At 35.2% G+C, this 12,981-nt stretch overlaps 1 protein-coding gene across 2 annotated transcripts in view; it reads right to left on the bottom strand.

Moving 5' to 3' along the window:
* Positions 1-12,981, bottom strand: part of EXOC6B (exocyst complex component 6B) — a 708,301-nt gene that overhangs the window by 375,717 nt on the left and 319,603 nt on the right. For both annotated transcript variants that reach the window (XM_012173630.3, XM_060412346.1), the window contains one exon: positions 5,874-5,942. In XM_012173630.3, the coding sequence (XP_012029020.2) occupies positions 5,874-5,942 (69 nt within the window). The remainder of the gene's footprint in view (positions 1-5,873; positions 5,943-12,981) is intronic.

Here is a 12,981-nt window from a genome sequence, read left to right on the forward strand (position 1 = left end):
CTAAATAACAACAAGTAAAATGCTAATATGAACTACACAGGAAATAAGAAAATATTTGTTATAAATATATATATTAAGTAACCTATTTCTAAATATCATTGTCATTAACCTTATGAGGAACTACCTTTTATCACACAAAAATATAAATTAGTGACTTGAGAATAAGGAAACAAATACAGAAAAGTGACAAATTATGGCCCCCAAAAACCTGTGAAAAGATTCAACCCTAGAAGTTATACATGATTTGGCTCTTGTTTTAGCAAATGAGATATCTGAGTTCTTATTTAAAGTCCGTATAGGTCTAGTACAGCAACATCTAAAAACTAAACAGATATTCCAAAAAATATATAGCTGACTTCTTACCACCCTAATTGAGGGTTGTACCTTTTCAAAACTTGTAAAGAGACATTATAAATGGGGAAAGAGCCTTCTTTCTGCCATATAAATAATACATTAAAATTTACAAACACTAAATATTTCAATATTATTGAATGTATTTTGAAATGGGCAGTTTAAGGCCCTCTTTTTTGTTCTTACAATTTAAGACTATATAGACTTTGTATATTTAAGATGTGTGAATTTTAAATAATTGATAAAAATTGCATGTTGATGGCAGAAACTACAATCTCTATCAACATGTCTATACTTTGTCATATACTTTGAAAAATACCTATAACATGTCTCATGACACATACTTGTTACATATTAACTACCATTTATTAAATGCCAACTATGCACTAAGCCAGGCAACGTGCATACCATACCATAACTGCACTAAGTAGGTAATTATTGGGCTTCTCTGGTGGCTCAGATGGTAAAGAATCTGCCTGCAATGCAGAGGACCTGGGTTCAATCCTTGGGTTGGGAAGACTCCCTGGAGAAGTGAATGACTACCAACTTCAATATTCTTGCCCAGAGAAGTCCATGAACAGAAGAATCTGACAGGCTACAGTCCATGGGGTCCCAAAAAGTAAGACAAAACTGAACATTATTATCACATTTTATATATGAGAAAGCTGAGGTCTGGGTCACACTTAACACCACTACTATGCAAACAAATTACTTTAGTACTCTTATGAATCACTACTAGATTTCTCACTTGAGGAACTAGCAAAAACACAGTGATAAGATATAGTGCTGTCATATTATAGTCATTCAAATGTTGTGACTTATTTCTTGACAGATTATAATTTTGTAAAAGCATAAGTCCTTGATTGAGCCACCAGGGAAGCCCTATCCATCTTCAGGTACCACTTATTTATCTATTCATTCAACTAATATTTATTGAGTACCTACACCAAGAACTCTTGTTGGTACTGAAGATATAACATTAAACAAACTACCCATTTTCATATACTTTATGAGGAAATAGTCACTTGATTTTAAAATTATGAGGCTTATAATAAAACTTAAAATTGTATATAAGCAAATATGGTTCTTTAGCTATACATACTGTTGAAGAGAGTAAACAAAATCATGACGCATATGCTCTTAGTCACTCAGTCATGTCTGACTCTTTGCAACCCTGTGTACTATAGCCCAGCAGACTTCTCTGTCCATGGAATGTTCCTGATAAGAATACTGGAGTGGGTCATAGGAGTAAGATAATATGGGAAAAAGGAGGAAGAAGTATGTGGCAAATGAAAAATGCATATTACTGAATGTGATTTCTACTCAGCTTTCAATAAATAGATAACTTTTATGTTATATAAATCATTTCATAAGACCGAAGAAAGGGAAGGATGTTCAACAATTCTAATGAGGTTAAAATAACACTGACTTACAAACCCCACAGGAAAATACAAAACAAAAGAAGAAGAGTAAGAACAACACTAGGCCTGTGTTACTCATAGCCATACACATAAATACAAAAAAGATTAAAAATAAAATAGACAAAATAGAAGTCAAATTCCACAGGGAGTTAAAGAAAGGCAGTGATTTACATCTACAAGTTGGATTTATCTAAGAATAAAAGAATTGTTTACTATCAAAAATATCTACCAATGAAAGCTATCACATTCATGAATTAAAGAATAAAAACCACAGCATTTTATCAATATATTTGGAAAACAAATTCAATAAAATTCAATACTCATTTATGTTTTTATAAAAAATTTATAAGTCTAAGAATAATTAGATACAGAATATTTACCAAAATCCTATTGCAAACATCAGTTAATGGAAAAACTTTAGATACTCCCTATTTGAATTTAGAAATCAGAGAAGGATGTCCATTATCACTTTACTGAACAGCAAAGTAATGATGATCCTGGTCAATAGAAAGAACACATCACAATAGAAAGAACAGAGATAAATGGTTGTAAAGAAAAGAAACAAAGTAAATATCTCCGTATACTATGATCAACCACACAGAAAACCTATCATAAACCAAAAAACAAACTATAATAACTAACAAAAGAATTGAGCAGGTTGCCAGATGTAAGTTAACTTATAAAAACCAATAGTGTTTCTCAATATCAGCAATAATTTTAGAAATTAAAGCAGAAAATAGCAACAAAAACTAAGTGTTCTGCTAGTAACTAAACAAAAAGTGCCCAAGACTATTAACAATGAAAAATAAAGCTTAATTAAGTAACTTTAAAGTAGACCTTATTCTTTCACAAATGGGATGACTTAGCATTATAAAGTGATCATTTTTTCCCAAAACTTACCTATAAATTCAACTGATTCAAATAAAAATTCTAGGACTTATTTCATATAAACTCAAACTGATCATAAAATATATATGGAAAAATAAAGATCTATAAATAGTGAAAGCAATTTAAAAGAGAAAAAATGAAAAAGGACTTCTTTTACTATATATGTATATATATTACAAAATCAAATATAACAAATCATAGAGCTGAGACACACACAGATTCATACAAATATGAATATTCAGTGGATGCCAGAAGTACTACCAGAAATTACTGAGTAAGGTATAGATTATGTAATAGATAGAATTAGTAAAACTGAATTCATCACACAGAAAAAAAATTAAGTTGGACCCCTACCTCATACTATATACAACAGTGAAAACAAGATGAATCAAAATTACAATGTGAATGGTAAAATGTTAAAGGTAATGTAAAAGGAACATGCTATGACCTGGAAGAGAGAGGGATTTTTCAAATAACGAAACTCAGAAAGTACAGCTTATAAGGTTACTACTGATTGACTTAATTATGTTAAAATCAAAGATTTATATTTCATGAAAGATAACACAAGACAATCTGGTGGCAATCTGGAAAAAAGATATTTGCAATATCCTAAACTGTTAGTATCTACAATATTGGAAGAATGCCTGAAATGTCTCTTTCCAGCAAACAAAAAAGACAAAAACAAGATATCTGATAAAAAATTGAAGAAAGACTAAAAGTAGGCAGTTCAGAGAAGAAAAATCTTAAAGGATTAGTAAGTTCAAAAAGAGAAGTATAATGTTACCAGTAATCAGAGAAATGCAAATTAAAATGATATCAATATCCATCAGGTTATCAGAAATTAGAAATTGGTAAAATTAAATATTACACATATACCTTACAACCAAGACTTTCATACCTAAAGTATAGAAACTTACAAGTCCATAACAGGGTATTTATTTGTTACAACAGAATATATTAGGCAATTTAAGAGTTGATTGAAGGGAATGGCAATCCATTCCAGCATTCTTGCCTGGAGAATCCCATGGACAGAGAAGCCTGGTGAGCCACAGTCCGTGGGGTCACAAAAAGTTGGACACAACTGAGTGACTAACACACACTAAGGTAATAGATAATTAAAACACAGCAAATACAAATGAGATCAATTAACTATCACATATAAGCAGGAGGCAATGAACTAAATATACAAACTATAAAGAGGAACAGATATTAAAAATAGTACTAAACAAAAGATATAAGAAATAGAACTAGGTCCATAAGACAATACTATTTGAATAAGTTAAAATCAAATACAAAGTTACTATATACTTTTCAAAAACAAAAACATAACCATGATCATATGTTAAACATAATAGAGTTAGTATAATTGGGGATGAGAGAGAAGTGGAGTTATGGACAGGGGATGAATGGAAAAACCATGATAAAATGCAATACAACAGGGGACCTTGTATGAAATGACAAAAAAAGCATGTCACAAACTAAGATGCATATAATTTATTTAATTCTCCTGGTGGCTCAGATGGTAAAGCATATGACTTCAATGAGGGAGACCTGGGTTTGATCCCTGGGTTGTGAAGATCCCCTGGAAAAGGGAATAGCTACCAACTCCAGTATTCTTGCCTGCAGAATCCCATGGACAAAGGAGCCTGGCAGGCTACAGTCTATGCAGTGGCAAAGAGTCGGACACAACTGAGCGACTTTCACACACATGATATTAAAAAGAAGTAGTCAACTTATTTTAGATGTTTTGATACAATTTTATCTATATCTTGATTCAGTCATGTCCGACTCTTTGTGACCCCATGGACTATACAGTCCATGGAATTCTCTGGGCCAGAATACTGGTATAGATAGCTGTCCCCTTCTTCAGGGGATCTTCCCAACCTAGGGATCAAACCCAGGTCTCTGGTATTGCAGGCGGATTCTTTACCAGCTGAGCCACGAGGGAAGCCCCATTTTTATACAAAAGAACGATGAACAGAGAAAAGGAATACAGAGTGAGAAAAGAAGGAGAAGGGAAGAAGGAAGCAGATGGCAACAAGTGAGAAGAGGAAGAAGAGAAGAAGCTATCAGTTCTTTTCTCAAGCTACTAAAGTGAAGTCGCTCAGTAGTGTCCAACTCTTTGAGACCCCATGGACTGCAGTCTACCAGGCTCCTCTGTCCATGGGATTTTCCAGGCAAGAGTACAGGAGTGGGTTGCCATTTCCTTCTCCAGGGATCTTCCAGACTCAGGGATCGAACTCAGGTCTCCCGCATTGCAGGCAGACACTTTACCCTCTGAGCCACCAGGAAAGCTCTCAAGTTACTGGAGGTTACCAAAAACACTTCAGGCTATAAAGTCCGCCCTAACTATCTGGAGTAATGATACTATGGTAAATATATAAGGAAAGAATATGGATAGGCATAGGCACTAGGCAATAAAACATATTCAAATAGACTGAAAACCTGATAGAAGATTCACTGAATTTTGTTATAAAATGTATTGATAATGGACTTTTCTCATCAATTTGTCTTTGATGATACTTTAGAGTTTAATATTTTTACTGATTGTATGTATCTGTGTGTCTGCATGTAGGTATACTACCAAAAAGGATAAAGCGCCTTTCTTAGATTGACATTGATATCCACAGTATTTCTCCTCAGAGAGGTTCCTCTTTCCGTATGTGTTACATGACAAAGGAGTAATTACCATCAGGAATAAAAAAATCTTATTTTAATATTTAAAGATAGGCTATTGTTATATGAATGCCACATTTTAAAATTAACAGCAGAAATTCAAATTTGTGTCACTATTTTTAGCTATAATCTAATAATCTTTTGATGACTGACAGAAATTAATGTTACTAGTTACCACATATGACATGGCAAAGATAAATAAAAGATTCAAGAAGAAATGAAAAGATTATTTTTTAATAACTGATACTCCTTTAAAAAAGAAGAAGGGAGCAGCAGAGGATGAGATGGTTAAACAGAATCACTGACTCAACAGACATGAATTTGAGCAAACTCTGGGAGATAGTGGAGGACAGAGGAGCCTGGTGTGCTATAGTCCACAGGGTCTCAAAAGTCAGACACGACTTAGTGATTGAACAACAATAACAATTCCTTAATAGTAGTTTCTTATTCCTTAATAATAAGAAGAAAAACTATCAAATATGAGAAAGCAGAGATTTGAATTCAATATAGTTTTATTAGGCAAAGCCAAAGACTCACCAAGACAGAATATATGTGTAGACATCGATAAACAGGAGAGAAATCAACCAAATCTTGGGCCCCAGGTACCTGCAAAACAACCAAAATTGTCACAAAATATTCAAACAAAACTATGAAGAGCAACAGCACTTATTTTTAATACTAAAGTGTTAAAGCAAAACAAAGTATGCTTCAAGAAACCTCGTTTTAGCATTTCAGTCATAGATTAAAAAACAGTGAGGCTATCACCAAGGGTGGGACACAGAACTGAAGAACAGATAACAGAGAAGAGGAACAGGTGTCTCTGGTCTTGCATATGCTTTTAGAGATACATTTGGAGGCTGCAGAAAAAAAGCAGGAAAGGGCATTAGAATCTATGTATATTTAAGACAGCCATGCAGTCAAATACAGATATACTCCAAGAAGAGAGGGGAGATGATATTTTTAAAAATAAGATAATGAATGGAAAAATCAAACCTAAAGTATCAACAAATTATAGTATGAAAAATGCATACAGATTAATCCTAGACATCAAGAAAGGAAAGTAAAACAAAAAACTTAAGGTAAGAACTGCAATACAGTCACAGTGCTAAAACTGATTCATTACAATTGTGATGATGAATAAGTCACAATTTACTTTGACCTCAATTTCCTCATCTGAAAAAGGAAAATATTAGTTGACCTAAATAAATTTAATAAGAATAAAAGGAAACACTAAAAAGCAAGTATTAAGCAAAACAGAACAAAAAGAAAAAGACAAAATTACATGAAGAAATACAGCAGTCAAAATGAAGACTAAAATAAAAACTAAAGACTAAATACAGACGAAGACTAAAGTGTTTAGTACAACACTAGTAACTGTATGATTCATCTGAATATGAGCAGCAGGCACAGCTAAATTGGATTGGGCTGATTCATGACTATAAGGTCAGTTTCCTTTACTTCATAAAAGTAAACCTCATATCTTCTTTGGGCGAACTGATTCTTCATCAGGATGCTGTTTCTAATGAAACCTATTCATCCTGCAATTCAATAGTCCAATATCCACTTTCTTTTCCCTGCAAAACCATCACATCTCTATATATTGGTTTAAATTTATTGGCTATTCTGTTTATTTGCTTTGCATCCATGAGATCAGAAATTAAACCTCTATGTTTGGGAATCTCACTCAATATATTATGTATCTATAAGCACTCCAAACAAATGTTTTTGTGACTCCAAAGACTGATAAGGTGCTCAAGATCCTACACCATGGCCAAAGCATAGTTTTACTTGGAAAAAAAAAAAAAAATCTAGAAGAGTTAGTGAGCACTGCCAAATTACTAAGAAAAACATTTCATGGACAGGCACCATGTAGGTAAAGAAAAGTATAATTAAAAAGCATGTAAAAATTCTAACTTTAAGAATACAAATGGACATTCATTTTCATCTTAACACAACAAGGGGCAATAGGTGATCATTACAGGCACTCTTCTTTGAAATGACTACAACATTAAAGCACCTTCACAGTCGCTCCTCTTTGATTCTGAAGTGGAGATTTCAAGGAAATCTATTTTATTTTTCTGGAAAATCAGAGCCTACTAGTGACAACTGTAGCTAAGTGAAAAACAATTTCAAAAGAAGAAACATAGAAAATTCCCATAAAATTATATTTACAATAGTATTTAAATTACCTAAAAATTACATGTGTACATGAAAAAGACAAGAAAAGAAATGCATAGAAAGAATTACTTTGATCCGTATGGAAAATTAAACTTTTTCCTTTTATTTAGAATTAATGATTATAAAGTTATTTTTAGAAATATATACCTTTAAAAATATTAAAAACATTATAATTTTAAACAACAAATTTAATTAACTTTGTTTCTATGTTCTTCATACAGATTATTTTGTTTTGTTTTGAACTCAAAGCCTTTCATTCAAAAGGAAACTGCTTCTAGCCATTGCTCAGGCAGAGTCTTAGCCCTTTCACATGTCAGACCCATCCTTAAAGAATGATCATCCCACCTTAGGGGACAATTTTCCAAGAAATCTGTGACAAATAACCTAATGGGACCCTTTACTAATGGCATGAGAAGACTGGTTTTTTTGGACCAACTTAAAAATAGATATAATTAGAGAAGAGACAAAGGCCTTTTCTGTCATCTCCACCAAATATTTACAACCAAATCTATTCTCTGTTGAGGCTGTCTTGACATCATCATATTCAGCTTCTAACTGTTTCAAGTACTCTGACGCAGAAGGGCTGTCAATGCTATTTCTTAGCCTCTGAAACCATAATCCAGTTAAGTCCTCCTGAGGACATGCTTTCCTGCCTTGAAGGTGGTACACAGAAATCAAGATAAAAAGGAACAGAATGGGGCTTAAGTTCACAAACTTGACTTCCACCCTCCAAACAGTCTACTATTTAGAAATCATTTTTCCTTCATGCTCCCTTCTGTGAGGAACACTAGGAGCACTGTGAGGAAACCAGAGGAGTGCTGTGAGAAGAAAGGTATGTAAAGCATGCACTGACTCACGTTGCTTTGAGCTAAATGTGTTTTCTCTGCTTCCACTAATGAAAAAGAATCACATCTACAGAAAGGTGAAAGGAGGAGAGCAACATACACTGTACGTGAAGGAATGCTACACGTTCGGAAGGATAAGAAATGAACTTTCAAAACCCTAAATAAATGGGAGTGAGTACCAGAACAAAAGGCAGTGTTTCCTGACTCAAATAAATAGTCTGCTTCAAGGTCCACATTTTGCTCCCCATTTAAAATGCTAAATCTCTGCCAGAGCTGTCTTCATTCTTCTCCCCTCAGTTGTCCCTCCCTCCCCTCAAGTTGCAAAGAATGATTCAAGCAGGTTTAGGTTTCAGCTGGGACAGAGGGAGGGGTCCAAGGACACTTTCCTAAGCTAACAATGACTGCCTTTAATGGTTTCTGTCTCCTAACAAAAGCCATGACTCCGTCTTTATCAGCTTCATCTAATTTTTCCTTTCCAAAGTAAATAACACAGCCCTTGCATTTTACACATGTCCAACTCTGACAAATCATTATCGACTATGACTATAACTGATAAGAGATAACTTTGTGGTAGGACGCTGTCATTTCCTTTCATAAGGGCTTTCTTTCTGAGATATAGAAACATGATTAAAATAGTTAAACATTTCCTCTGTATGGCAGTCAGGAACTCAAGACATTAAGATACTGCAGTCTGTATCTTTCTAGTTCAAACAGATCTATCATCATACCAACAGAAGTCACAAACAATACACTTAAGATTATCCCACTTTTTTAACTAGTTGTTTTCCTTAAGAATTCACATGAAATAATTTCATCACCAAGGACAGCAGCTGCCTAATTCCCTATATAGTTTCTGAAGAGAGTATCTTCAAACCTCTTTATTATCAGGGAGGAGCCAATAGTAGGTAAAATTTTAGATTATGTAACTGAGAATTCCGGGCTTCCCAGGTGGTGCTAGTGGTAAAGAACCCACTTGCCAATGAAAGAGGCATAAAAGACATGGGTTCAATCCCTGAGTCAGGAAGATCCCCTGGAGGAGGGCATGGTAATCCACTCCAGTATTCATGCCTAGAATCCCATGGACAGAGGAGCCTGGTGGGCTACAGTCTATAGGGTCTCAAGGAGTCAGACACAACTGAAGTGACAACACACACACACACACAACCAAGAAATTTATGCCTGGGAGCACACTATTTGTTGTTTTTCAGTCACTCAGTCATGTCCGACTCTTTGCAACCCCATGGACTGCAGCACACCAGGTTTCCCTGTCCACCATTTCCCAGACCTTGCTCAAACTCATGTTCATAGAGTCGGTGATGCCATCCAACCATCTCATCCTCTGAGTCCCTTTCTCCTCCTGCCTTCAATCTTTCCCAGCAACAGGGTCTTTTCTAATGAGTCAGCTCTTTGCATCAGGTGGCCAAAGCATTGGAGCTTCAGCTTCAGCATCAGTCCTTCCAATGAATATTCAGACTGGTTTTCTTTAGGATTGACTGGATTGATCTCCTTGAAGCCCTAGGGACTCTCAAGAGCCTTCTTCAACACCACAGTTCAAAAGCATCAATTCTTTGGTGCTCAGCATTCTTTATGGTCCAACTCTCACATCCATGCATGACTACTGGAAAAACCATAGCTTTGACTCGATGGACCTTTGTTGGCAATGTAATGGCTCTGCTTTTTAATCAGCTTTATAGGTTTGTCATAACTTTTCTTCCAAGGAGCAAGCATCATTTAATTTCATGGCTGCAGTCACCATCTGCAGTGATTTTGGAACCCAATAAAATAAAGTCTATCACAGTTCCCATTGTTTCTCCATCTTTCTGTCATGAAGTGCTGGGACCAGATGCCATGATCTTCATTTTCTGAATGTTGAAAAAATGTTGAAAAGCCAGGTTTTTCACTCTTCTCTTTCACTTTCATCAAGAGGTTCTTTAGTTCCTCTTCACTTTCTGCCATAAGGGTGGTGTTAACTGCATATCTGAAGTTATTGATATTTGTCCCGCCAATCTTGATTTCAGCTTTCCTTCATCCAGCCCAGCATCTCACATGATGTACTCTGCATATAAGTTAAATAAGCAAGGTGACAATACACAGCCTTGACATACTCCTTTCCCAATTTTAAACCAGTCCATTGTTCTATGTCTGGTTCTAACTGTTGCTTCTTGACCTGCATACAGGTTTCTCAGGAGGCAGGTAAGGTGGCAGGTAAGGAGAGCACAGTGTAATATTATATAAATTAAGAGACTGCTAGTGCTAAGTCGCTTCAATCATGTCCAATTCTATGCAATCCTATGGACCACAGCCCTCCAGGCTCCTCAGTCCATGGTATTCTGCAGGCAAGAATCCTGGAGTGGATTGTCATTCCCTTCTCCAGGGGATTTTCCCAACCCAGGGATCGAACCTGCATCTCTTAAGTCTCCTACATTGGCAGGCGGGTCCTTTACCACTAGCACCACTTGGAAAACCCATGAAATTAAGAAAACTTGGATATATTTTAAATTAACAGATAATAATAAGCTGCTAAAATAATCTATGGATGCCTGGCCTACCACATCCACAGAGAGATATCATCGAGGCAACAACTACATTCAACAATTATACATTCACATACCCACCAGCGATCATATGCCATGAGATACCAATCTATAAGGCTAATTTGACTGTTTCAATCTTATATACCTACAATTAAAATTAATAGCTTTAGTTGAAACAATTATTCCTAATTATTGTGTATAGACTATGTGTTGTTAAATACCATTATATCCATCAATACACCAGCTGTCACATGATGCCACTACATAGATGGGAAAAAGAGTCTGGAGACAGAGGATATTACAAAATAAGAAAAGCTAATTTATAAATAGGATTAATGAAAAGCACCTAGAAAAAAACAGTCTATGAACCTCTGTACACAACATACATTAGATAAGATATAAAGATTCAGGGGAGAAATGGGAATATTAGATATCAAGAAGAAAAGAAAGACTTTCTCATTATGAAAATTCTTGAAAAACATCAGGATTTGGTTTTATGATATGTTTTTCTTCTTTTCTAATATATCTTAGTTAAAGTCAAAGGAAATCTCTGAAAATGGAAAGGTTAGTGGATACGTTAGTCTCATAAATGATAAGGAAAATGATTTAGTTTCTTTAAAGGAGATTTTTATTTTAAAATAATGACACTCAAGCTTTATCAGATATATTCATTTAATATTTTTATAACACAACCTTCCCCCTCAAAAAAAACAGTTAGAATTTAGTTCTCTCCATAACTTTAAAGGCTCACTAGTGAATGGAGGTGGGGGAAAGAGTATCTGCAGGTAACAATCAGATAAAAGTACGTGTTTTCCCTCTAAGTAGGCCCGGGAGATACATACACACACACACACACACACACACACACACACACACACACACACACACACACACACACACTTATTTTTTTCTCATGAACTCTTTCAAAGCAGGTGGATCTTCCAAAAAGAGAAAGACAGAAGTTTGTAAAAAATTTAGATATGCTTCTCACTAATTATTTGGGTCATTCTTGATCTTGAAAATGCTTTTTGATTACCACTTAACATAAAAGAGAATTTTGGTACTTTGGTTTCTTGGTATTGATAAATGAATGCAGGGACTTGGTACCTATTTCTGAAAATTACTTGGATCTCAAGTCACTAAAATGTACCAGGTATTTTTCTCAAGAGAGAAAACAACAAATGATTAGCTAAAGGGGCACTGCCTTTGAATTCAGAAGATCCAGCTGTGACTGCCTGTATTATGTCCAGAAGCCAAGAAGTACCTGGCAAACATTTTTTTACCAGTGTGCATTTCTGAACTATTTGACTTACAAATTTCAGAGGGAAAAAGGGTAGAATTCATTTGGACATAAGCTCTAACGGAGCTGTACTAATACCACAGACACACCAACAAACTAGAAGATAGGATTCTAAGTGACTAGAGTGAGTAAAAGCATGAAAAACACTCTAAGCCTCTGAACACACAAGAATACCCTGACCAGAGCCCTACCCTAAAAGTATAGCATTTTTCCATTGAGCATCTCACAAATTATTCAACTTCTTCCTGGAAAATCCCTAAGTACATTACCACTTAATTTACTCAAGTGTTTGCACTAAACAGAAGAAAATCAGGAAAGATAACAGCATTTCTCCTTATTGAGGCATTACAAAACACCTTGCAACCAAATCAAATGAGAGTCCTTTAAGAATTCTCTGCTTGAACCTGAACACTTAGGAAATAAAAATTCAACTGATCTTTATTTTACAATGGTCTACTATACGCTAGGACTTCCCTCATAGTTCAGTTGGTAAAGAATCTGCTGGGTCTAGGAGACCCGGCTTTGATTCCTGGATTGGGAAGATCCCCTGGAGAAGGAAAGGGCAACCCACTCCAGTATTCTTACCTGGAGAATCCCATGGACAGAGGAGCCTGGCAGGCTACAGTCTACGGGGTAGCAAGAGTCGGACATGACTTAGCAACTGAAGAGAGAGAGAGAGACTGCATGCTAAGAAACTCTAAACTATCAGGCAAAAAGGAAATTTAGCATGAATGTGGTATTAAATATAAAAGTTCTAAGAGGAAGAAAAGTTAAGCTGATCAAAAGTA

Source organism: Ovis aries, chromosome 3, assembly GCF_016772045.2.
Source record: "Ovis aries strain OAR_USU_Benz2616 breed Rambouillet chromosome 3, ARS-UI_Ramb_v3.0, whole genome shotgun sequence".
NCBI lineage: Eukaryota > Metazoa > Chordata > Mammalia > Artiodactyla > Bovidae > Ovis > Ovis aries.